Source organism: Scatophagus argus, chromosome 1, assembly GCF_020382885.2.
Source record: "Scatophagus argus isolate fScaArg1 chromosome 1, fScaArg1.pri, whole genome shotgun sequence".
Taxonomy (NCBI): domain Eukaryota; kingdom Metazoa; phylum Chordata; class Actinopteri; family Scatophagidae; genus Scatophagus; species Scatophagus argus.
This window is the reverse complement of record NC_058493.1, coordinates 6909083-6934713: the sequence shown is the minus strand read 5'-3', so window position 1 is coordinate 6934713 and position 25631 is coordinate 6909083. Positions and strand designations below refer to the sequence as shown.

General features: G+C 40.4%; 1 protein-coding gene across 4 annotated transcripts in view; it reads right to left on the bottom strand.

Moving 5' to 3' along the window:
- Window positions 1–6626: 6626 nt before the first annotated feature.
- The window catches only part of LOC124069787 (collagen and calcium-binding EGF domain-containing protein 1-like), a 30636-nt gene continuing 11631 nt past the window's right edge, over window positions 6627–25631 (bottom strand). For all 4 annotated transcript variants that reach the window (XM_046409266.1, XM_046409503.1, XM_046409420.1 and 1 more), the window contains 9 exons: window positions 12109–12161; window positions 11116–11250; window positions 10564–10704; window positions 10229–10362; window positions 9853–9967; window positions 9347–9486; window positions 8944–8979; window positions 8428–8463; window positions 6627–7900 (listed from right to left, as the gene is read on the bottom strand). In XM_046409266.1, coding sequence (XP_046265222.1) covers window positions 7712–7900; window positions 8428–8463; window positions 8944–8979; window positions 9347–9486; window positions 9853–9967; window positions 10229–10362; window positions 10564–10704; window positions 11116–11250; window positions 12109–12161 — 979 coding nt within the window. In that variant the 3' untranslated portion in view covers window positions 6627–7711. The remainder of the gene's footprint in view (window positions 7901–8427; window positions 8464–8943; window positions 8980–9346; window positions 9487–9852; window positions 9968–10228; window positions 10363–10563; window positions 10705–11115; window positions 11251–12108; window positions 12162–25631) is intronic.

The window sequence follows — 25631 nt, the reverse complement described above, 5'->3', positions numbered from 1 at the left end:
GCTAATGGATGTTATGATGACTTGAAGTTGAAGCAATGTAAATGTTTGTGTTACCAAATATTGATGCCTGTATAGTATATTACCCAGACATACAAGTAAACATGGCATCAAAGTCAAGAGGGCTAATGTGGAACAGATAAAGGACCTAGTTCAGGACACTTGCAGCATTAATTCAGTGAAATTCTGATCATACATTGATCCCTCCATCCAAGAGGTCAGCTTAGCGCTGCCCAAAGCTGAAGTCTGTAATGCTAAAGGACTCTTGATAAAGCTAATGCCAAAGGTGCGATAAAACAAACACGGCACTGGATCCTCAGTCATCTTTATTGTTTAAATGTATGAGAGTTTCCAGGTTCCTTTAAAAAAAAACATTCATTTATTCGTTCATTGGCCCATCAGGTCCAACATAATAAGCTCTTAACACTGCATTTATATGTCATCACCTTATTAATTTGATACAGCAAACATGTTAATGAACAGTTGCCCTTTTATACATCTAGCATTGATGTGGACTTTTGTGTCTTGCCAACTGATGAAATTAATCCATTATCTTCACCGACTCCTGTGGGAACTGCTTCACTCAGCAGTTAAATTCCTGTCTGCTGGTTGGTAACAAGCAGGTAGTGTGGAGTTTGGCTTCACCATTATTTTAGCTTTAAACATCTTATCATTGATGAGAGAGGTTACAGTTAACCCAATGGCAAAGTTGTAGCTCATCAAACCACAAAAATGAGCTAATGTATCATCTGTGTTAACATGATCATAGTAGCATTTATATTGCATATGTTTTTTTATTATTGATATAAAATATTCATTAGTGCAGCTGTGAAACTGACATGGGTTCATTATTTTTCTGGCAAATATTTTGAATTAACACACATAAAGGCCTTTCCTAAAAAGTAAAGTCTTCATATAGCATCACCATCTTGATTAGTTAATGGCCTAAGATGGAAGAAGTCAATTTTAGACAATCTGTTGCATTTATTGTTCCCCTCTTACTTTTACACACATAGCTCAGTGGACACAGTTGTGGCCTAGAGGATGGAGAAGCGGCTGAGGGTCACCGGTTCGATTCCCCCACCAGACGGGCAGGAAAAATTTGGGTGTGGTGGAGTGATAAATGCAACAAATGCCCCCCCCCCCCCCCCCCCCCCCCTCCATTAGCCTCCATTGATGTGCTCTTGAGCAAGGCACTTAACCCCCCAATATGCTCCCCGGGCGCTTGATGCAGTCCACTGCTCCTGTGTGTGTTTCACTGCATGTAATTTGCTGGGTGTTGCATGTGTGTGTTCAACTAAGGATGGGCCAAATGCAGAAGACAAATTCAGTGTGTGTATGTAAAAATATATATACTGTCAATAAAGCTGATTCTTCTTCTTCTTCTTCAAATGTGTTCTTTGTAGACCTCCAGAAAGAGATCCACAGCAGAGGTAACAGCAACATCACTGTCAAGATAGATGGTAACCACTGGACTCATTCACGGTGTCAAATCAGGTGAACAGGATGGGTGTTGGATGACTTCAAATCCACATTCCTGGGTGACAACCATCTCTGCTGTGGATTTGTGGGCTGGAGTGTTGTGCCGGTGGAAGAGCGCTCCTCTTGTTGACTTTCCATCCCAATCAAAAGAATTCCCAATCCCACAGAATTTCCCCTCGGGGATAAATAAAGGAATTCTGATTCTGATCATTTTGATTTTCTCCTGTAGCAGTCATGTAATAGTGTGGCCCTTTTCTAGTCCACCAGCAGCACTCCTTTCCCAAAAAAGGAGGCCCTTGCCTGTTACCTTGCCTGTAGACCTCACTAATTTAGCTTTATTCAGAACCAGAGACTCTGGGTTTTTCCACTGTTTTGACTGTTGATCAAAAAGTCTCATCCATGCTGTGGGAGAAATCTTTCAATATCCACCTCAAAAAGGCAAGACCGACCCTTGATGTGTGTTGTGTTGTGCCAAATCCACACCTCATCAGACGGAACTGAGCAAGAAGACATCTTGGTCATTTGGTGTTTGTTGTGGATAAATGCATGTTCCTGAGAGATGCCCAACTCTGTGGTGCTGTGTAATTCAGCAATCATGTTAATGTATCTTGCCACCAGGGTATGGACAGTGACCTGCCTTCCAGGACGAAGGTCATGTACCAGGTTCTCTCTGAATTCAGTAGCCCTCCTCTTTACCATACTGTAGAAGGGTGCACCATCCCATAATGGTGCCATCATGTTCTTGTGAACCCTCTTGAGTGATAAGCCCTTAAGACTGAGGTAGGCCCTGAAAATGTACATATAACGAAAGGAGTGCACAAAGGCTATTTTGTCAGACAGTGCTGATGGGTAATTTTCAATACATCCATGCTGATGTCTGCCATTGAGAATCTGTATGCTTCTAAGTATGTAGAGAAAAAAGTAAAGCAAGTTGTAAAAGCATCGCTGCCAGAGGCCAGGTCAGGAGGTGGAAAAGATCAAGCTGTTGTCCTCACGCAAGGCAACTGTGCAACTAGAGGCAACACTCTTTTTTCCTTGAAAGACAAGAGAGCTATGGACTTGCTCATCCGGTTTTTCACACTCTTGGCTCTGCTGCGTGCATGCAAAAAGCTTGTAAATGGCAGAGGAAGCCAAGGTGTATGAAGACCAAGTGCCTCAGGCCAAGGGAGTTTACACAGCGTGTTGCCATTAATCCGCCCTCTCAGATTTTGAAATCTGATTTTGCCATTACAACACCAATCAAATGCAGCTTTGCTTTGAAGCTAAGTAAAAGTGTTCAGCATCAGAAAATGTGTGAAATGTAGTACTATGCAGTTATGGCTATATGAGTTTTACAAAAAACATTTTGTGTGTCCCAGCTATTTATTTGTTGCCTAAAATGAGCTGTGCATGCACTTCTAATGGATTTGTACTGAAACAAATTCTCAGATATACTACAACCAATTACAGCATGCAGACATCTTTCTCTGAAGAAATGACAGATTAACCATTGTTTTCATATGGCAATGTTGTAATGTCTTGATTGAGGGCAACAGATAATACATACTGATCATGGGATTGGTGGCATACTGCTAATAAGTCCATTACTCATCAGACAAGCTCTGATTCTCAGGCCTCTTTACAGGCCCATTATGAACAGAATGACAGAAGTCGGTCTACAATCGGAAGAGGGTGTGTCCGGGGACAAGGACTGGAAGAGGAACAGGCTTCAGAGAGTAAACTAGGGTGCTTAGCACTCAGCCTCAGGCACGTAACTCAGATTTAAGAATGAGTTAGCGTGTCAAGATAGCGTGTCTCGCAGCAGACCACGCCTGTACCTGTCAGGTGTTCTGTGGCATGCCTGTGTTTCGTGCAGGAGATCGTGTGTGCGTGCATGGCAGCATGTTAGATAGTAAGGCATGTCTATGTGTATGTGTGTGCTCCCTCTATTTGTTGCACGCAACTGCATACCCCAGCAATGATGGACACCTGTGATTTACCCAACACCTTCATTGGCTACGGATCCCTGGAAACATCTAAATATTTATCAGAAATTGCAGCAGCTCAGGTGCCGTGCCAGATAAGTTCCTCACCCTTTTGCTGACACATTAAATCAGGTTATATAAACTGTAAGATTTCTGTCTGTCCTAATTGCAAAGGACACAACAGGACATATTACCATGTAATCAAGTTGATAAAACAACTGCACAGTTTGTAACAAAATTAACCTCCATTTGAAGTTGAGTTTTCATCACCTTATTGATGGTGATTAAAGTGCACAGACTGAATAAGAAGAGTAGAATAAGAGACTGTCAACCTGCAAAAGCAAAACAATGCTATGAAACTGCAGAGCTGAGGGCAGCTTCTGAGTTGGGTGATCGTGGGTTTGTCACTGTTCACAGTAAACATTTGATCCATCGTAAGTTTCATGAAGGTAGCACACCTCTGCTGTTTTCAGGGAGAATAAGACGTATTTTCTTCCATGCAAGTGTGGCGAAAAGAACAACTCAACTCCTTCTCATGAGATGAATGCAATAAACATATGATTTCATAGCACAAATGAAAGGCAGGAAGCTTCCAGAAAGCCCATATATAAATAACACTATTAAAGTGTGATGTCAAGAATTTTAGATTAGGATCAAATGCTTTCTGGGTAAAATGAGGATGGGGAGGGCAAACAGTCTCAATTCCATCCCTTTTGGGGACATTACATACACTGCAACCTGCAATAAACCTTTCAAACTTTTTTCCTTTCTCTTCTTTTCATAATAAAATATACCTGCAGAAATAGGTTTTAAACAAAAAGAAAACAAAACAAAACAATGCATATTCAGTTACAGGGGTGGCCAGTGGCACCACAGGGCACCTTCTGCATTCACCCGTGATCATTTAACCTTCAACATTTAACAAAGCAAATCACATTTTTAAGATTTTTTTGTATAGTTATTTTTAGGGCATTTTGATGCATTTGTTAGATAACCGACAGTGGCATGATGACAGGACGTGAGGGAAGATGAGTTCTGCAAGATGCAAACTGCAGGGCACATTTGCATTTCCAAAAACACATACAGTATATTACACTAACACAGGCCACTCTAACAAGGTTCTTTGCACAAATAAACACACACACTCACACACAGACCCAGGCTGTTTGGGGTGACAGCCCTGTCATGCATGAGGTGTATTTATGAATGGCCACAGTGTAAGGAAATTCCTCCAATACGAGGAAACATATGGCCAAATTTTATCTGTTGTGCCTTTATTCTCATCTAAAGATGTCAGCAAAGAGTTACGCAATAAAGATATGGCAATAAAGATATGATCCTATGAACTGTTTTTTTTTTTAAAAAACTCTAATGTTAAAAACTTATCATGAGGGATGTTGGTAAAATATGTTTTGCCAACTAAATATTTTATAAGCTGACAACTATGAGCAATGTGAGATATTAATGTTTGAATCTAAGATTTTACAGTTTTTATCCCTGTCACTGGTGCCATTATGATGGTGACAAATGTATTGTCACAGGTGGTGTGTGAACTTTTTGCTTCAACCTGCACTCTGTTGTCCTCTCTGCTGTCACCTACAGGCTGAGACGAAAGCTACCAATCGCATGACAAGTGGTGAAGGAAATGAGATAATCTCTTTCACTCTCCTGCCTTTCTCTTACTGACATGCTTCTTAAATTGTTTCATGTTGTTTTTCCTGATCCTGGTTGCCCCGGCAATGACTGTACTGTGAGCAGTGACCGCACGGCAGGGGGCGGAGCTGTTAGGTGAGAAGCCTGTCAAGTGGCACACATAAACACACACATACACATACACACACATTGAAGTGTAAGAATAAAGACTGACATAAAACTACACACACAGCACTCTTCCTCTCTCTCTCTCTCTTGCTCTCACATGCACATACACAAGCACAGCAAAATTTAGTGGGATCAGATGATCAAAGCATCAAGTGCAGCGAAAGGCCAGACAGCGTGAACTCGACCACAACAGATCAAACATGCAGTGAGTTATTTTTCAGCCCTGCCTTTGGTGGGTACAAGCCCAGACAAGCCCCCTCTGACAACCGGTGGTCTATAATTATCCCTCCAGCTGTTTATATCCAGGCATCTGACCTCTCACCTCTGATACTTAGACCTCTCATAATGACACTCAGCCACGCTAGCAGTCAGCGCTGACTGTTAGTGGGGAACATGTGTTTGGCACATAAATGGTAACTTGATTTACTTATTTCTCATAACTTGCATGTTTGGGGAGTCATGAATATTTATGGTTGGTAATTATGTAAGGATGTATTGCTGTGAAAACTGACTGAGACTTTGGTTGTATCACCCGGTTGGCATTCAGAGCAATATAGTGATGAGGCTCTGCTTTCAGGGAATTATCTGTTCCTTAGCACCCTCTGCTGGTGGAGAGACTTCACTTCAGGTAGCAGTAATACTGAGTATTTAGTAGCATGAATACAGGCTAAAAATCTCCCCTGCTCATTTTGGGACTTACATTGATGTCTTGCAGTATCTGGGGACATGTTAGCTGACTGGAAACAGGTTAAACAGCTAGGCTGGCTCTATACAAAAGTGTAATGCAACATGTCTGCTAGCACTTTTTTTCTGTGGCTTAAATGAACAAAATATATTAAATAGCAATCCTTTCCTCCATGGCCAAGAGCTAGATGAGAATAATGATGCCACTGTCGTCTGAAGCTGCTGCCAGAGTTGGTGAGCTTAGCATAAGCATAAAAAACCTCCATACAGGTTCTGTCCAAATGCAAAAAAATCTGCCTGCGAGCACCTCTAAAGCTCACAAATTAACACATAATATCTTATTTGTTTGTTCTGCGCAAAATGATGGTTTCTGTTTCCTGTTATTTTTCTAAGCTTCACTAACCTGTGGCTGCTGGTAGCTTCATATTTAAGGGACAACCATGAGAGTGTATTTTCTCATCTAACTCTCGGCAGGAATCAAATAGTCATATTTCCCACAAGGCTGATCTCTTCCTTAATTGGTTCATTTATGGTACTATCACCCATGAAACAGAACAACAGTGTATTTTTCAGTGTGCTCATTCTGACATGCTCTACCAAAACATGTATTGTTTATTACTTCTTTGAATTTTGATGATCCCTTGAGAAAGGAAAAAAAAGCATTAAAAAGTTAAAATATATGTCGAGGCAAACCTTTATTGAGCAAAGAGCAATGTCTGCGTCTTTATACATTAAACCAGCCTTCTTTCTTCGTGTCTCTTGTTTCTGGACAACTCCCATGTTGACGTATGAGAAATTGTGCAACCTTCATCCTCAAGAAACTGTTCCTTTCCTCCTGTTTCTCTAATTAAAAATAATTTCAGTCAGCTTGCCAGACGAGTTATATTAAAAGAGATTATCTGCTTTTCCCAGTACATAAAACAATTTTACCCTTTAAATTTGAAATTATGATTTTCAACAGCTTTTTAGAGTGACATTTAATACTGTGTGTAATTTATGAGCTGCAGATACCAACAGATTCTACTTATTTAAAATGCCTGATTAGATGTTGTACATATTTGACACCTCTCTCAGATATCTTAGATATTTAGGTGAACATATTGCAGCAGTAAATATTTTTTCCATCATACTTGATTTTGAGTTGTTGTACAATTTACAAAAATGCAGAACTGTTTTTGTTACAGGATTGGGATGGTAATAGTGAATTAGTTTCTCAAGACGCCTCAGAGCTGCAGAGTCCAGTCCTGAGGGCCGGATACTGCAGGCAGGTGCAGAGGGAGGCCTACAGTGCGGGTCCTGGGTCTCCGTACGAACGCCCTGCAGGCAAACTGTCAGTGGCACAGACTCAGGAACAGGAAGAGATGTAGACGATAAAGTTCATCTTTGAAGTGGTTCAGCTCAGACGCACAGCTCAGAGACTAAGACATAAAGGCACATACTGCATCTACGTCCTGCACACACATCCCTCACTCATATCACTGCATATGAAAGGCAGCCAAACAGTGCTTGCAGTGGTTAAAGAGTCTGTGGTCCAGTTTCAGATTTTTTTAAAAATCCATATGTCTCTGTTTTACTGTCTGTGGCAGTGTTAAGAGTGCAATCAGGACTCCTTGCTTAGTTCATCCCAGCTGTGAGGTTAGAAACTATTTACATGTTGGCACTTTGACCAGCAGCATCCTTTATAACAACAGAAACAAATAGTCAAGTTTGGTGTTTGTTTTGCTAGGTTTGAGTAACTGTTACTGTGGGTGTGGTGTCAGAGGTCAGGCACTGTGCATCACATCCCCTTGTCCGGAGCCCCACTCTATAAATTCCATTTCCCCGCTGGAATGAGGAGGATTGTCCAGAGAGATGCCTCGCCGCTCCCCAAACACCTTCTCCTGCAATTCAATTATGTCATTGCGGATGTCAGCCATCATTAGCAGGAGGAAGTCAAAGGAGCCAGGTGGTCCCTGGAGACAGAAGAGAAACTGAGGAGTTTAAGATGCCCTGCAAGTTAGTTTTCACTGGGTTTTCTTTTGGGGAGTGTGAGGCCTTATATACCATGTTCACAGCAAAAGAAAATCTGTTTAATAAAGCAAATACTACACAGCAAAGCTCTTGTATAATTTAGGCTGGCTTTAGGAAACTGCAGTCCCTTAGTGATTACATTAATTACTACATCTACTTCAAAAGTGAAAATAAAATGGTGCTGAAGAATAAATGTTAAATTAAAGTGCAGGAATAACTTTGATTATAGATAAATTTAATACAGAGCTGTTTTTGGCTTCAACAAATTCTTGTTAAGGTGACTGTAAATAGATTTACACATGCAAGTTGTAAAGTACAAATTCACGGTTTTAGAGAAAAATCAGTTTTACACTTTTGACTGCATAATGAGGCCCTGTTTAGCATTTTAAGAACATTTTCATGATTTTCATTCATACAGTAGCTTTAAAAATGTAAATTTATGATGTGTTTTAAATATAAATCAACTTACAGGTGGACCTCTGGGGCCAGGAGCTCCTCTGTCACCCTGCAGATAACAAACAGCAAATTTAACAAATTTCAGCTGCTTTCTTAGAGCTGTACAAACTGCATTTTGACGGATTCAGATTATTTGTTTGTTTTATTCAGTAAAGACTAACTTGTTAAAGGATTCAGAAAACCATTTAGTTGAATATAGGTTAAAACTGGTTTAAGCAGGTTAAAACTGTACTTGTCATTACAGGATTAACGGTGTCTGTCACATACAATATAATCAACACCATCAAGGTATGCTGAAGAGACAAAGAAACCAAAAACAGCAGTAAGGTTAGATTTTCAGAACTGCATGTATATTTTATTTTGCCCGTAATTTGCTGTTTATTATTCGACTTTAATGGTCTTTGTGAGAGTTCACTCAGTGACGGGTGTCTAAAGGCACAGTATAGCTCCACATATACACAGACACAGACACAGACACACATAAAGATAGGAATTCAAAGCAAATGTGAGGAAATAATGTAATAATGACCTTCAGGCCATCTCGTCCTGGAGCTCCTGGGGGTCCCTGTATGAAAGACAGGACACAGGTATGAGAAGGTGTGAGGGGAAAGTCTTGTGTGATGCAGAACAATCTGCACAGTTCAGGTTAACAGATTCATCATTTATGCTGTTCCAAAGGTGGGGCAGCAGGTTTCCTTCACACAGAGCCTGATGCAGCTTTCATGCTACGACAAGTCTGTTTCAAACTACCGATGACAAGAAGCTGATAGATTTAGGATTGCTCATATTAAACAGTGACACAAAACACATTTTTGTATGACTTGGTGACACACTGGACCATTGGAGACATACATGCGACCTAAAAACTAAATTGAAAAACTTTAATGAAGAAAACAGATGTGACATAATCATGGAGCTGTTTTTTCTCTTACCACTGGCCCCCTGCGACCTCTTTTAATGTGCTTCAGGTCAGGCTCTGGACCCATGGGTCCCATGTCTCCCCGTGGACCCCGAGGGCCTGGCGGGCCCCTGTCCCCAGGGTCTCCTCTTTTTCCTGGTTCTCCTGGGTGTCCTGGTGAGGACAGATGGATACAGCAATAAAGAGAATTACTGAACACTGAGTAGTCACGAGTAGCAGTGTGACAAACTGCAACATCAGAACAGGCTCTTCAGTCATTCAGGAAATAATCAGTGTCTCACATTAAGCTCAATGGTGACTCGAGCCTACCTGCAGAACCTTTTTTATCTTCCTTTTCACACTTCTGTGCGTTAATCTTATGTGCATTTTTCTTGTAACACTTTAATTAATGTTGATTAATTTTCTTCCTCTTTATTCTCCTCCATTTTGTTATCCTATCAACTATACAGTCGGTAAGCAACATACATCTCATACATCTCAACAACACACATCTCAAACCATACACTTATATCACATTACCTGGAACCCCAGGAGCTCCAGGAGGACCAGGTAAACCAGGAAGACAAGCACTATCAGGACTTTTTCCTGCCCTCCCCAGAGATGGCTTGTCACTGCTGTTGGCCAGTCCAGGTACCTGCAAACACAAAGAAGAAAGAGAGAAGAGGATGAACCAAGCAAAGTAAGACAGGGTGAGTAATTTCCACATTCTGATGCCACCTTCAGTTTTCTAGATGAGTTAAACTAAATCTAAGCATCTGTTTTCTGTTTTCCAGTCTGCTACATGCTGAACATGTTGGCACAAGGCTGTAGGAAGTTAGTAATCAATTAAGTAATTTAGTAAAAATGGGTTAAAAAACAATAATATAGGATAATAATAAGGGTACAGGTATGTTACCTGGTTGGGTGACTGTGTGTTGCCCAGCTTTAATTTTAGCTGCAGCAGACTGTTTTTCATGTTTATAAAGTCCTGGCAGGTGAACGAGCAGGTACCAGCGCTCATCAACGTGTCAGACTTTCCTGATGAACTCACTGCAACACAAAACATAAATGGATTTTTTTGTTATTTTCAGCATGGGTGGCTACACTGGGAATCAAGTCCCTATGACTGACATTTCTGATGCCACACAGTAGTATCTGAGCAACACAGAGTCAGATCAAAGTCAAACACCCATTTTGCTCCTTGATTTTCACCCAAAGTCTGTAAAGCTCAACTGAAACACATAAACTCACAGTTGTGTACAGGGATGCAGGAGCGCTGGTCTGATGCCAGCATGTAGCCACTCCGACAGTGACACAGGAAGCTGCCCACTGTGTTCACACACTCATGGTCACACATGCTGCTGCTGCCTGGGTGCTCACACTCGTCAATGTCTGTATGCATGCGTGTGTGAGAGAGAAAAATGTTCATGAGTAGACACAAACCCTCTAGTAATGTGATGACCATTACGCCTTTTGAGACTGTGATCAAGAGCTATGTACAATGACCCTGCTATGACTTCTCATCATATAATTTCCTCTACATGTCATTTTACGTTATGTGGGGTGCAGATCTGATGCATTTCTGTACAAAACAGCATGAGGGCGCTGTTTTTCTAGTTAAGAAAATGCTGAAAAAGTCACTTCTGACGGGTTAGTGCTCTTTAAGAATTTGTTTGAGGAACCTCTTTTAAAATGCATGTTGTTTACTGTAAGGAATACTATTACTATACTATTGCTATATGACACTAATGGATGTGATAATATAATTTATTTCACCAGGAGATGAGAAGGGAGTGCACTGACCCAGACAGTAAGGAGATTTGTGGTTGCGGTGTCTTTCTCGGTCAAAGCGATAGCCAGGGTAACACGTGCAGACAACTCGCCCAAAGTTATCGGTGCACTGCTGCTCGCAGGGCGACGCTGCACACACGTCCACGCCTACACACAGCGAGAGGAGGCAGAGAGTACATGGACTGAGCATGTTAAACTTATTCAGGGTCACTGTCTGAAAACCAATCACTTGAAGCGATATTAAACCCTATCACCACCTCCTGCCAAACAAAGTTTCACATCCACAACTGACAACTGACAGTTTCTACTGTCGACCAACAGATCAGCAGGTGTAATAACAGATGTATAATAAAATGAGAACTGCTCTGTGTTCATTTTTGGGGGGATTTCTGTTTAAGTTATCATGATAGTGTGCAAATATAGTGCACTATGCGCTTAATTATAGTTCATTAATAGCCTATTATAGTAACTGAAACCTTAAGAACCATGTCTGAGGACATGCAAGCAGTTCATTTACCTACATTACGTTTGTTTTCAGACTCTGGCTGCTCATGAACAAACAGTGCTCTCTAGTGGTCAGAGTGAGTCACTGTTGTTCTATGGACGCACAGTACAGCATTTGTACAGCAAGTGTTGATGGCATGAACACTAAACCTGTTTGTCACTGCTGTTCACCAGTGTTCCTGATCATGACTGCATGCAACTAAAATGTTGTAGCCATTCACATAAAACTGTCTCTTTTTGGCTCTTTTTAGGCTCTTATGTAGGCTGTTTCTTTATTGGTTCTTATGTTGCTTGATCCAGTGCAGTGCAATTATCTTTAATGACTCCTTAAATGTAATTACTCCAAACTGAGAAAAATCAACTATAATGTGCGCAATATTTGAACCAGGCTGTGTTCTGTGCAGTTCGGTTTAATCAATAAGTTGCTGCAATGGAGCAAATGCATCAACTTTGAATCAGATGTGAGAGATCATGAGACGATATTGTGAGTAGTTTACCTACTTTCTGGTATGCACTGGCCCATCACAAACCTGAATCCATCACAGCATTTCCTCCTGAAAAAAAAAGAAGAGTAACTCATGCCTGTGCAGTTAATATGAAGCTGCAGGTAGCAACTGGTTAGTTTAGCATAAAGAGACAGGAGGGTGTTGTCAGTGCAGAGATTTAGTTTGACGGACTGCCAAATGAAGACACCGTCATCTAAAATTAAAGACTTGCCTCTGTCCACAAGAACCGTTAGGAGGCGCACTAGCTACTGCAGTGTCAGAAAAGATTCAGCACACTGTTGCTCTGACAAATGCACTGCTGTTCACCACACCTGTAGATTAAAGTGTGGACATCACATCCTGTTTCTCACAGTTGGATGACAACAGACCAGTAAGGGGCATGTGTGCAGCTGACAGTAACAACATACAGAACAGACATAGCGAAGCAGCACTGACAAAAAGGCACTGACAATGACCACAAATAGTTAGCCCAGTTTTCTAACATGCATAGACAACTCAGAGATGGTATCCAAAATAATGCCACCAATCCTACTGTTATTTTAGGTCTTCCAATGATAGCGTCACTATCAATCTGCAGCCATCTTTGTCATGCTGATGCTCATCACAGAAAATGTTGTCGCTCCCACTTATGTCATGCATCAGTTCAGTCAAATCATTCTTTTGTAGTTAACCTTCGACCATTTCTGCTTCACAGCCACTTTATATTTATATAGTTACTGTAAGCACTTAAAGGCTTCTTTCAAACATTTCAGCAGTTGCTCCAGGCGCTCCTGGTCTGTTCTCATGCTTTCACTCCACAGTAAAAATGTCCACTGATAAATGTAATTACATGTGGAAGAGTAGCTGCACTTTATTCACTACTTATTTTGGCTTGGCTTGTTTCTCTTTTTGTTCCCTGGCCAGTACTTGAACCTTGACCAAATAAACAACTAAAACTGTCACTGAAACTCGATTTTAATTCCTTTACACTCTCTACTTTTGTGATGTAAACTCCAACAGCTCGATGGATGGAGCATGCAGTACTTTTGAAACACATTGTTGTGCAATGAATATTGGGCAACGATTTCTCCCAAAATTGATTTATGGTGTTTGGCAATGACAGTAGTTAAGCTATCCCACAACAATCCACCACATGTTACAGACATTAAAGTTGGAAAAAAAATGAGAGGAAATGGCTCAGAAATTGAAGCAGCGCAGCCACGCAACAAATATCTCACATACACGCACACGCACAACTCCTTTCCTAAAAACTGCATTCTGTTACTGGATGGGATTTAGCATGCTGCCTCATTCACGTCCCCCAAAAGACAACAAGTTGCTTTTATTCTCCTCCAGCCTCCATGCAGTGTAACCCTAAATCACTCTGAGATCCCCCCCACCTCCTTCTCCTGAATGAAAAATAACCTATAAAACAGCGAGGCCGACCTAAACTGATGAGATCCAGATGAGAGCAGCTTTAATCTGCAGCCTGTGGCTGGGAGTGTTGAGAGGGATGGATCAAGCCAGGCACGGAGCTGAGGTGGGGAAAGGAGAGTTAATGTTGAAATGAACACTGTCACTCATTCAGCCAGTCAATCCATCAGTCAGTCAGAGATCTGAGCTAGGGTAATACATTGCAGATGCAAGTCTCTCCTGGCATGAATGCCACCAAAAAATAAGGCAATCTCAGTGTGATGTGAAAGGAACAATCTCTGTTACATCAGAAACTGTCTGTCTTTGTTCAAGATTAGAACAAGTCATGTAACAGGTCATTTCTGATACCAACAATTCAGGACAAAAAAGCATTGTCTTAAACACTCAAAACCGACACGAACAAAATTCTTACTTGTTAGGGGTATGGGCTTCAGAAACCTGCACTGCTAAGCTGATAATGACTAAAAAAAACTGTTCAACAATCAAAAAACCAGTGATGCACCGACATACACATAATTGGTATTGGTTTTGGCATCATATTGGTTATTAGCCTTAATGTGACAGAGCCACATTAAATTAAATTTCAGTGTTTTTCAAAGCAGTCTCTGGCCTTATGTTATCACATGAAAATGATTCCAGAGAGAGCTAAGAGCGCTTAAGCTGGATAAAGCGTTTTAAGAAACAAATACTGATGTCATGGCAGTCTCAGTTTAAATTTATTGCAGATTGCAGAGTATTTACAGAACATCTTTTGAATGGTGTTAAATTCAATATTTCTCCTAAAGTTCAGAAAGAGACAGCAGAAAGAGGAGATGTGTTTATTCATATGTACAGGTGAGTTAACAAGTCTAAGAGTCTTCAGCCATGCTAGCAGCTCTGAGTCTGTACATCAGCGTGCTAACATGATCATGATCAAGCGTGTGTGGTGTGTTGTGTGTGTGATGCATGTCTGTGAGTACTATTTGAACTTTGGTCTGGGACACATGTACTGCAGGACTGCAGATAAAGCAGCATTATCTCAGAGTCCCCTCTCAGTTCCCTCTCATCTCTGCTGTTTCCTTCCTGGTTTACAGCTTTAGATTTGGCTCTCAGCTCATCTGTGGACCGTGCATGATGTCTGCACATACTTTCAAAGCTACTCAATTTCACACACATACTTAGCCTGATATGTTCAGTGTGTTAGTAATAAAGCTTCATTACTTTTTCACTGATGTGCACTGAGCTAAATATAATAACATTTGCATGCTCACAAAAACAATGTTAAGACACCTACGTTTACCATGTTCACTATTTTGGTTTAGTGAGTTAGACATTACCTTTAACCACACAGAACAGCTTGTGTACAATAAATGTCAACCTGCTGGTGGAACTACTACAAAGTATGTTTATACCGAATTTAAAGAAAATCATTCAGTGGTTTTTTGACCAAAATGGCCAAAAGACATCACCATCCATTGAAAAGTATATTACTATTGAAGATCCAAAGATTCAAGTCAGATCTAGAACTAAGAAATACATCTCTTCAGAAAGGGATCTTCCTAGATGCCCTCAAAACAGGTGGTGTAAAGCCCTTACCAAAGCAATTCAGCCTAGATGGTCTCGCACCAACCAACTATAAAGGCAAAAGATCAACCTTCCACTCATCAGAAAGGTAGATTCAGTTCAGTATGAATTAACTGAAAAGTTGATTGGTCTTTCTGACTGTACTTCAAAACTTACATAAAAGTGAGAAAGTTTAAGTCAGTCCTAAAAATCATACGTCTGAAAAACATGACTGCCTTGGTCCGTTATTGTTTTCATTATCAGAGTTGGAAGAAGTACTCAGATCTTTTACTCAAGTGAAAGTACTATGAAAAAATTGGATATTCTAATACTGTTTTACTTTTTTTCCGTGTCATTGTGTCCTAATAATCAATAAAATTTTATCTTATAATAATATTACATTTTGCATTATTTGTTAATTATATTTTATAAAGGAAAGCTAATTTGCAAAGTAAACAGTAAGTGAAGTTGTCAAATAAATGTAGTAGAGTGAAAAGGGCAATATTTGCCCCTGAATTCTAGAGGAGTAAAAGTATAGAGAAGCAGAAAATGAACATTGTAGAAGTAGTTACCTTCCATCACTGCAGACTAAGCATGCTGCCATGTGATGACATCATGAGAGAGCACAGTGTTTCCATAGTTATGCAGTTATGAGGCAGTGTGTGTGCCAAAATGATGCTGCAGCTACAGACAGCACCTGTGTTTTGACAATAAATAAATGGATGAGCAATAGTCAAAAGTAATAGAGTTAAACGTGAACACTGAAATTCTACTGGTCAGTCCATGAACACAAAGAGAACTGATGTTTAATCTGGGGAAACTAACTCCTCACATTAAATCTGATGTTACAAGTCTTGGTGTTAATTTAAACAGGTTTGGTTACCATAAAGAATTCCTAAGAAAACCTGCTTCTTCAAAACCCTGCAGCTCAGCTACTGACCAGCATCAACAGGACAGAGCACATTAGTCTGGTTTCAGCACAGACTTCCTGTAACATTTAGAATTGATTTTACATACATTGTACACTCAAAGTCCTTAAGGGGCTGAAACCAAGCTACACTGTAACCCCATTGTTCACTATTCGCCTGCGAGAACACTGCAGTCACCTACTGCTGGTTTATTGGAGGCTTCCAACAAAAGCAAAAAGGAATCATAATTACATTGCAATCTTATGGAACACACCACCTCTAGCTATCAGGAAAGTCAGCTTGCTAAATATAATTATATTATAGTTGTAATGTTTTAAAAGAAAGTTTAAAATCTCTTCACTTTTAACTAGTTATGACTTTCCAGATACAGACCTGAAACTCATTTGTGTTTATTCTTGCATTACCGCTACATTAAAATTATGCATACTAGTACATTCTATATGTACTGCGTTTGCTGATTTTAACTTTATTTCAGTTATTATAAACCAGTTGTTCTTTTTTTCTCTGTATTTTATTGTCATGCTCATTTCAGCTTTGTTTACTGTTATTATCAACTGGATTTTTACTCTCCATTTTATTTTTGCATTAATTATAACATTCTATCCCTGTTCTTATGCATCTTTATCATATTCTTACTAGTTTGTATTCATTTTCTAGACAATACAACACAATACACATCCACATACACCGAGCAGCTCTCCGCTGGGTGTTTGTGATGGACAGGACAGGGAGGCTTGGGGCGTCTGGACAAGCAGATGAGGGCAGAGGGGGAGGTGACCCGTGTGTTTTTGTTTTGGAAGTGAAAGTATGCTGGTCAGACAGGCAACAGGGCCGGTCGACATGCTCTGAAACAGGGACCATTACACTCTGACTTACATGTATGTGCAGACATGGGTCTAGTGGGAGTATGAGCGTGTTTCCGTTATCAGAATATGTAATAGAAGTTAGTATTACTTTGGCATGACTTTGAAAAGAAATTGGCAGCAACCTTGATTAAAAAACATCAGTAAGATACCTTTCCAAAACCCAGAGCAATCTAACAATGTGTCTGTGTTCATGTCTGTGAGAATGCATCTGTAGCACGCATATGCATGTGTGTGTGTGTGTGTGTGAGAGAGAGAGAGAGGGTTTGTGTGAGGGCTGGGATACCATCCAGTAATTGGGCACAGCCCTTTAATGTCAGTCAGGGTATATTAGTGAGAGCGATCTGTGACACTAGCAAGCTCCCTCTCCTCCTCTCTCCTTTTCGTGTCCTCTCTGTGCACTCTACTTCACTCGCCCTGCATCCAGTCTGTGATTTGAAACATGTCGATTTATATTCAAGCCATTCTATCAGCCTCTTGTCTCACAGCACACTCCATTGGTTTGCTAGTTGTTGACATAATCTCTGTCTCTCTCTCTTTCTCTTCTCTTCAGACTGACATGTTGTTGGCCTCATGTTGCCCTCTGTTCGTGAAACCTGATGAGGTGTCTGCCTCTTCCATCTTTATTTCATTCAGAGGAATATTTTTCTGTCCTCTCGGGACTTGCAGAAGCCAGGAGGATTACACAAAGCCTTTAACAGCCAATTTTAAACTACAGTACCAAACAGGACTGTATGTCTGCGAGGCTTTGTTTTCACAGTTGCTTACTCAAAGGACTCACAGGTTTCTTAAGGCTGGGCTCAGTACAATAGCTGATTTCACATCTAAAATGCACTAATTCAACCAAAACATTTCATATCTATCTCAGGATCAATATACTTTAGAGGCACTTTCAATTTGAGCATTTGCTGTCTCTGCTTCCACTGTTTTCATCCTTAACAAGTAGTGTTGCTGAGCTTGACAGTAGCAAGGAGAAGCAGGAATGCTGCCGCCATTGTGAACATTCACAGCTGCATCCTGAGTTAATGATGGTTAATTTTTTTTTCTTTTTTTTTTAAACACACCCCACTGTGACCATGAAACCACAGAAACCATAGTGAGGGAAAGGTACAGCAGATGGTTTTACTGTATTAAACACCTCTGTACCAACAGAAAACCATCTTAAGTGCTCATGTTCTTTCCTTTCAAAGTCTTTCAAAGAGGACATCCAGGTTTTATTAGTCTGAACTAAAATGTAGTAAGCTGGAATATTTTTTGCAGGACTTTCGGGTTACAATGTTTTTAATGTGAATGTAACAGTTTTTTTAACAAGTGCAAATCTGTGGCAGTTGAATTCAATTCAAATTTGCTTTGGTCACTGAAAAACTTTTTGTCAAAGCAATGAAAAAAAATTCAAACTGACTGCACAAAAATGAACCCAGTACCGGGGCATTTGTGAAACCAATTGTGTGAAACTTTTTGTCCAGTAGGTGAGCTTATTTTCAGTAAGAGGAGCTGTGCATATCAATACTAAAATATTAACAATAAAGTGACCAATGTAGTACTTTTTCTGTAGTTAAATCTGAAAGCACAGATGCAGGAACGAAGAAGACTGCAAGTTAATTAACATGGATGTAAACAAGATTCAAACTTAAGATAATCTGCATTCCAAACGTTTTATGGGGTTCAAGGATACACTTCATGAGTCTTTACACGTACTTCAAATATAACTTTTATTTATTTACAAGAAAACATCAAAGGGTACCTATAAAAATGTTATTTTTTAATGTACACAAATGTCTAAATTTGCATAAGATTAGTGCGAGTGTTAAAATTCAACCATGTAGGAGGAGTGCCCCCTGGAACTGAAGAATGTTTTGTTTATTCATCTCTTGAAGCCAAAAACCTAATAGATCTCCTTCTACATTAGGTTTTTCGTACATTTCAGTGTGTTCTAAATATGTGCACCTTGTATGCACATGGAGAGTACACCCATAGCGATATTAAGATGCTGTTGGCAGTCCTACATGCTCTGATATTATGGATCAGTCCAGGTAGCATGTAGTACCTTATTTAGGCTGACTTTTGTTTTTGAAGCTATTTGCATGTTTCATGACAGCTTTGCATGAAGAAAATACATGGGTGTTAAAAATGTCTGGAGAGCATTTGCCTCTATTGGCTTTTGCTGATATAATGTCAGCGTGGATATCATTAACTGTGATTGCTGGCTGCTGTTTTTGACAGCTTGTGTACGCAGAGTGTGATAAATTACAATAAACAAAGAACTGGAAATTGACTGGCCATTACATAACTTACCAATCCTTGAAAAAAAAAAACAAAACACCTGACGCAGAGCCTGCCGAACAACAACTGTAACAAGCAAAGGTCAAACAAATCTTGCAGATTTTGAGGGAAGCTGGAGCATGGTACAAGATGTTTGTATGATCAAGTGTCCTCACTATAGCTGATCATGTTTACGTGCGACATTCAGCATTTCTTTACCACTCTACATTGAATATGCATGCATATTTAAAGCATCCGTAATTCCACCCCAGTCCATCCTCCTCTCTGGATTTTGGTACCAAGTTTCTCCCACCAGTCTCTTGTGTTAGTGGTGGCTAATCCAGCAGCTTCCTGCACAGTGAGAGATACAGACAGGCCCATATACAACCACAGTCTGCTGCAGCAACTACTGCCAAGATCAGCACGACGGCACTGGAAAGAACACCGAGACAGGATCCAGAATCAGGCCTGTGTCTGGATCACTTCACGAAGAAGATAATGTACTTTAAGCAAGGGGTCTCCTTTCAGGGGGGTCACTGTTATGATTTCCCACCCAGCTTTGCTGTGATTTATTTGTGCATTCACAGGCAGGAATGTGCTACAAGGACAGGATATTCATTACAGTACCCCAAGAAAACCCCACTATTTCCCAAAGTCCCGACCCCTGACAGGGCAGGGGTCCTGAGAGCAGGGCACAGTATGGATGTTGCTTTCCACAGACAATACTGTCAGTCAGTATGCATTATAAGTCCTACTCACTTTACACAATTATACTCTGTGTTTGTAATGTGAGATATTGTATGTGAACGAGATAATAAGAGGCTTCAGCATCCCTCTCTTCAGATGTCCTTCGAAAAAAAAATCACATCTCCTGTCAATCACTCCAGAGTGCAAATAGGTGGGCTGATCTGTTGGGTGTCAGGGGGGGTAACATAGCAGAGGGAATGCCATGAGTAAGAAATGAGGGTGGAGGACACTGACAGGAGGAGGAGGATGTTAAAAGACAGGGATGAAGGTTGTTGTCAGCTTAAAGTTTCCCTCTTGGGAGTCTGGTGGGAGGAACACAGGAAGTGGAGCTCAGTGGAGGTCAATGGCCTCTTGACATGCCAAGACAGGAGACTGACCATGTGTGTGTCTGTGCGTCTTGTCAATTTGATGGATGCCTCTTACTGACGTGGCTTACACATATTACAATTATAGCATGTTGTATTCATCAACCATGCTGTAATTGATTTATTTTAACCCCCCCAGTCGCAAGCAGTTCAAAAACTTGGCAGGTCATGTTGTATATGATAGTGTGATGATGGATTACGCTGAAACACATTAGCATGATGAGGACTGCCATTTTTACATATGTATGTATATTTTTTGAGATTCAGTATTGTTCATTTGGAATGTTAAGCTAATTTTCTGAATTTCTCTTTTTAATATGTTGCTGAATTTCTACTGTTGCTCTGACTAGTGGTATTTTAAGGGATTTTTATAAGGTGTTCTGTCCATGAGGACAAGGAGAGGGTTGAACTAATTTGTATTTTTCCACCAATTTGTTCTGCAATACAGCCAAGAAAGAATTCCAACTTGCGACTACTTGTCTAAAGATTAAAAATCTTTACATCAAAAATGTCTTATAAACTCCAACTCATGATCTATGAGGTTTTCTCCACAAATTAAAAAAAACAGTTTCTACATAAGCTTCCTCCTGAAGGTGTGAAGGTGTTGCACACAGCTGCATGTACAGCTCTTTGATTGTTAGTGCATAATTGCTTGTGTGTGTGTGTGTGTGTGTGTGTGTGTGTGTGTATTCTTTTGAAACTTGTGTGAGTATACATATGTGAAGGTGTTGGTGTGGTGAGCGTGAGCACCTCTTCTATGTTTATTTGCTCTACCAGCCAACTTCCAGGAGCCTGGCCTCAGGGGAAACATCAGAGCTCTGGCCTAACAGAGAAAGCTTTGACTGGGAGCACAGGAGGTCTGAACTGCTTCCACCAGAATACAGGCTGACCTGCACTCCTCCTCCCCTCTGCTATGCCTCACCTCACTCGCCTCATCTTTCCATCATTTCTCCTGCCCTTTCCCATCCTGACCTCCTCTTTAAAAGACCCTTTAACCTTCTGTCCCTTACTCTTATTTCCCCACTGTCTTTATTAACGATCTTAAGACTATTTTGTGCAAACTGAACAGATACACTTTTATTCCCCAGTGTAAAACAAAGTATTTTTTCTCAAAAGAACATTTTCTAGGGTGTCTTCTAAATGCTACTGTAAACACCAGGCCTGCCCACAAGCAACCCCCGCCCCCCCAAACTAACAGTGATTTGGGCTGCAATTTGTTGATGAATGGATAGCTTTACTTGTTGATGCTAACTGTAGCCAACTGGACACTGAACATGGGCTCCATGAACTGAGACCAGTTTCATGACAGGGTATCCAGTACCGAGGCACTTTAGTAGGTTTCCTGATGAATAGATTGCTTTGGATGACCGACAGATGCCACTCACTCGGTTAGCCACACAGCTAATGTTAGCGATTTATTGGCTGACTCTAAAAACTCATTCTATTATGATATCAACCATGTTCTCTGGGAGCTCCCAGTCAAGACCACTCAGCTAATCGGACACCTAGGTGTATGAAAAGGGGGTGTGGCACACATTCAATGCTAAACACTATTGACTGTTATAAACGTCTGTATCCATGACTAGTCCCTGCCATCCTGACAGTTTTTTTTTCTTTCTTTTTTTTTTACAGAAAGGAAATAAACATGCAGAAACAAATAGCACTAGGTCTTCCCTTTCATGTGAACTTTAAGCTGGTAAAGATATGATATCACTCTCCTGTTTGTACGTTGACTAGGACCTTGAGTCAGGATTCGTCAGCGTTATTAAAAATGTTTGTGTAAGACCATTCCCCTTCTTGCCTTTTTGTTCACTGGTCCTGGTCACAAAACCTCAGACACCACAGACCAGCTTTCATCAACATCTGATGATTGAGGATGACGTACCATCTTGCCTCCTCATTGTGACATGTTGTAAATTGCCCTACATTGCTTCATCATGCTTGAGTTCCCGGGAACTGTGACCAGATTTTACTGAAACATATGCGAATGATACATTTTCACACTTCATGCCAGATTTTCAAATTGGTTCATAAGTACTGTGGTTTAGGACTAGATCTATTTGTAAGTGCTCTGCTGCATTTTGGGAGCAACATGTTTATTGCGGTCTGATTGAAGAAAGGATTTTATGATTGTGGTGAACATGTCTTGATGTGTGTTTCTCTGAGATGACAGAGCCGCTTTCAGCGACAGACAAACATGTGATCTGCTTCGTCCAAATCTACAGAGACAGGTGTCCTATTGCACCTGATGGCAAAAGCAATCAGATAGCATGTGGAGGAGGACATTGGGAGGGATTCACAGACAAGCTTTGTGTCCAGCTGTGCAGACAGATGAGAGCAAATGTTTAAAATGCTGCCAAAAATGAAATGTAAATGAGACTAGTTTCTATCAGCATGATTTAAGCGAATTAAGGCTTAAATAATTAAATATTGCAATATCACTATGTATAATGTGTTTCCAGAATTATTCATAGTATGATATTATGACATGAAATATTGGCATGGCGATAAGTCAAAATCAAGCTGTATGTACAGAATGTATCACCTGAGCATGTGTGAGTGACAGAAAGAGAAGCTGTTGAAAGTAGCACTTATTTTCACTTGGATGTTTGAATAATGCTTTGTTGTTGTTGTTTTTTACATGGAAATGGCAATAAAACACACTTTTGTTGAATAAATTGTGCAGGACAAAGTGACTGATGTGTCTGATACAGGGATGGGGAGGAAAAACAGTGACCAAAGTGGGATGGTTAACAGCAAGATATGGGTGAGTGAGAGCAGATAAGCAGTGAGGTCAGGCTAACGACAGAACCTCATAATGATGTGTCTGCGTGAGTTTTCATGCCAGACAGAAAGCTGTTTTAAAGGAGGTCCTTTAACCAAAAATCCCACTGGAGACTGTAACTGAGGCTCAAAGAAATGCACTGATAAGCCCAAAAAGGTCTTCAAAATCTACTAAATGGCCTTGATACTGAAAAATCCCAGAGGCATTGAGAGATTTACAACTGTTTTCAGTTGGAACTCTCCAGCTGTAATACTTCACACCTTTTTTCTAAACTATACTCCGTTTTCAGATTTTGTTACATGAGACAAAGCTTCATGCATACAGGAACACGCACCCCTCTGGGCCTGTCCACTTCAAGCAATACTGCAACAACAACGCCGTTCCAGTCTGTTATCAATTGGTCAGTGATTTGTTTTGTTGAGGTACTGACACTGTAGCCATAAAAGGGTTGAAAAGAGTTAATCTAGAGCAGACTGTACACAAAAGACAGACAGAGAGAGAGAGAGAAAACATTGGGCTTGTCCAGAGGGCCGTTCAGGTGCACACTAATCAGAAAAAGATGGAAGACGATGACTGGAGTTTTTTGGGAGGTCCGACTCTGGTCTGTAGCTCTACGAAGACAATTATACCTCCATTAAACACAGGAAGTGTAACTCAAAGGCCTTGTAAAGGTTTTCTTGAAGAAAATGAAGACAGAAGACAGCGTTAAGTGCTTCTAAATGTAATGAAAGGGGAAAACACAGAGTGGTATAGCATCGCTGAAAGGATCTTGTGTCAACTCCGAGTGTGAGAAAAATGAACAGGTTACTGTTCCCACAGCTTGGGGTTTGTTGATCACCATCCAAAGTATACAGTAAGAAAATGCCAAAGGTAAAAAAGAGAGTGATAGTTGGAATAGGACGCCCCAGTGGAACTGGTCTGAATGTGTTGCCCTCGTGTGAGAGTCGACTATTTGTTTCCACTTGGCAAGAACAGAGATTCAAGCATTTTAATGTTTTGAACTCATGAGCTTAAGGCAAAAGAAAAAAGAAGAAAAAAAAACTTTATCCACTGTGTTAATGCTGAGGACTGAGCTGAAGACAGAGCTGTCAGTACCTCACCAAAATCCACTCGAGGATAAACAGCACACACTCACAATATGCACATGAAATGTTGTGTTCTCCCAGTACCAACAGACATCTACAAAGTAAGACCCTTTTCCTTGTCTTGCTTATACATTCACTCTTGTGCCCAAATTTACAAGCGTAATTGGTGACCTCATTTATGTGCACCTGCACACACACACACACACACACACACACATACACACACAGAGACGTATCAAATGTAGTGAAATGCAGTCCAGACATCTACAAAGTATAACAACATGCACATGCACATATTCATATTCCATTCACACACATATGTCCAGACGCATGACACAGAGACACTGATGCAGGCATCTGGTCTCTGTTCCCTGTTTCAGACTCAAATCATGTCCTCCCATTCTTCATTTCATGCTGTTTGATGTAACTGCCTTCAGCACCTAATTTCAATGCTTATTATTTGTCCATTTTGTATTGATTTTATCACCAGAAGACAAGCCACTGTTGCTGCTGGTGAAATGTAAAGTGTATGAGCTGTATCATTATTGAGCGATGACAACAAGCACATTTTTTTTTACAACGGAAGAGAAAAATAAAGATGCTCTTCTGAATTTTCAGTTCAAGTGAGAAGCTCTCAAACATCACACAGTAGGATGTTTTTTCAGCTACAGCTGCAAAAAAATAGCTTGTTTTATGGCTTGTAAAATGAGGACCTCTGACTGCAGATCCCCGCAGGCCTTGAACATTCAGCCCTGCAGAGCATGGTATGAGCCACACACCAATCTAGGCCTACACACACAAAAAGATTATGTACACACACACACATACACACACACAGCTGCTACAGACAGAGCCCTCTATCTTCGCCACAAGATACAGATGAATAGCAATTCAATCATGTGATACTTTCTGCCTCTTTCTCTCTGCATCTGTCTTACAGACCATTTCACTGACATAAATATTGGCTAACCAACATGGTAAAGCACTTAAATACAACTGAAGAAAAAATCTAAAAAGTTTGCACCTCAGATTTTTGTCTTTTAAAGTGTGTCAGACATTCTGTGAGCACAAATACAAAATTTTACTAATTTGACAGACAAAATGATCTTTACTGATGTTAGGGCTAAAGTTAACTTGCTGGCTTACTATCACATTACGGCTGCTGGGCCTTGTGGGCAGTTGGACTTTGTTCCTATTTCACTCTGTTTTTTAAAGAGTGTATTTTATTTTCTATAGTCTATATACAAAAAGGTACTCTGTATAATACTAACAATATAACATAATGCTCCATATTATGTAGATTCCTTTCAATTATGACACAAAGTAAGGATGATTATCAATCTCAATTCACTGTTTAATATAGACTACTGATTTAAATGGAGTAGAGAATGAATGAACAAAGGAGGAATTTTTGGAAGGGCCATTCACAAAACTACATCATTACACTTATTAGTAACACCTGTGGGGTTCTTGCTGTGATTAGTCAAAATGTCTGCTGTGAGAAAGCCCTATGAACAGTGCTCTCTG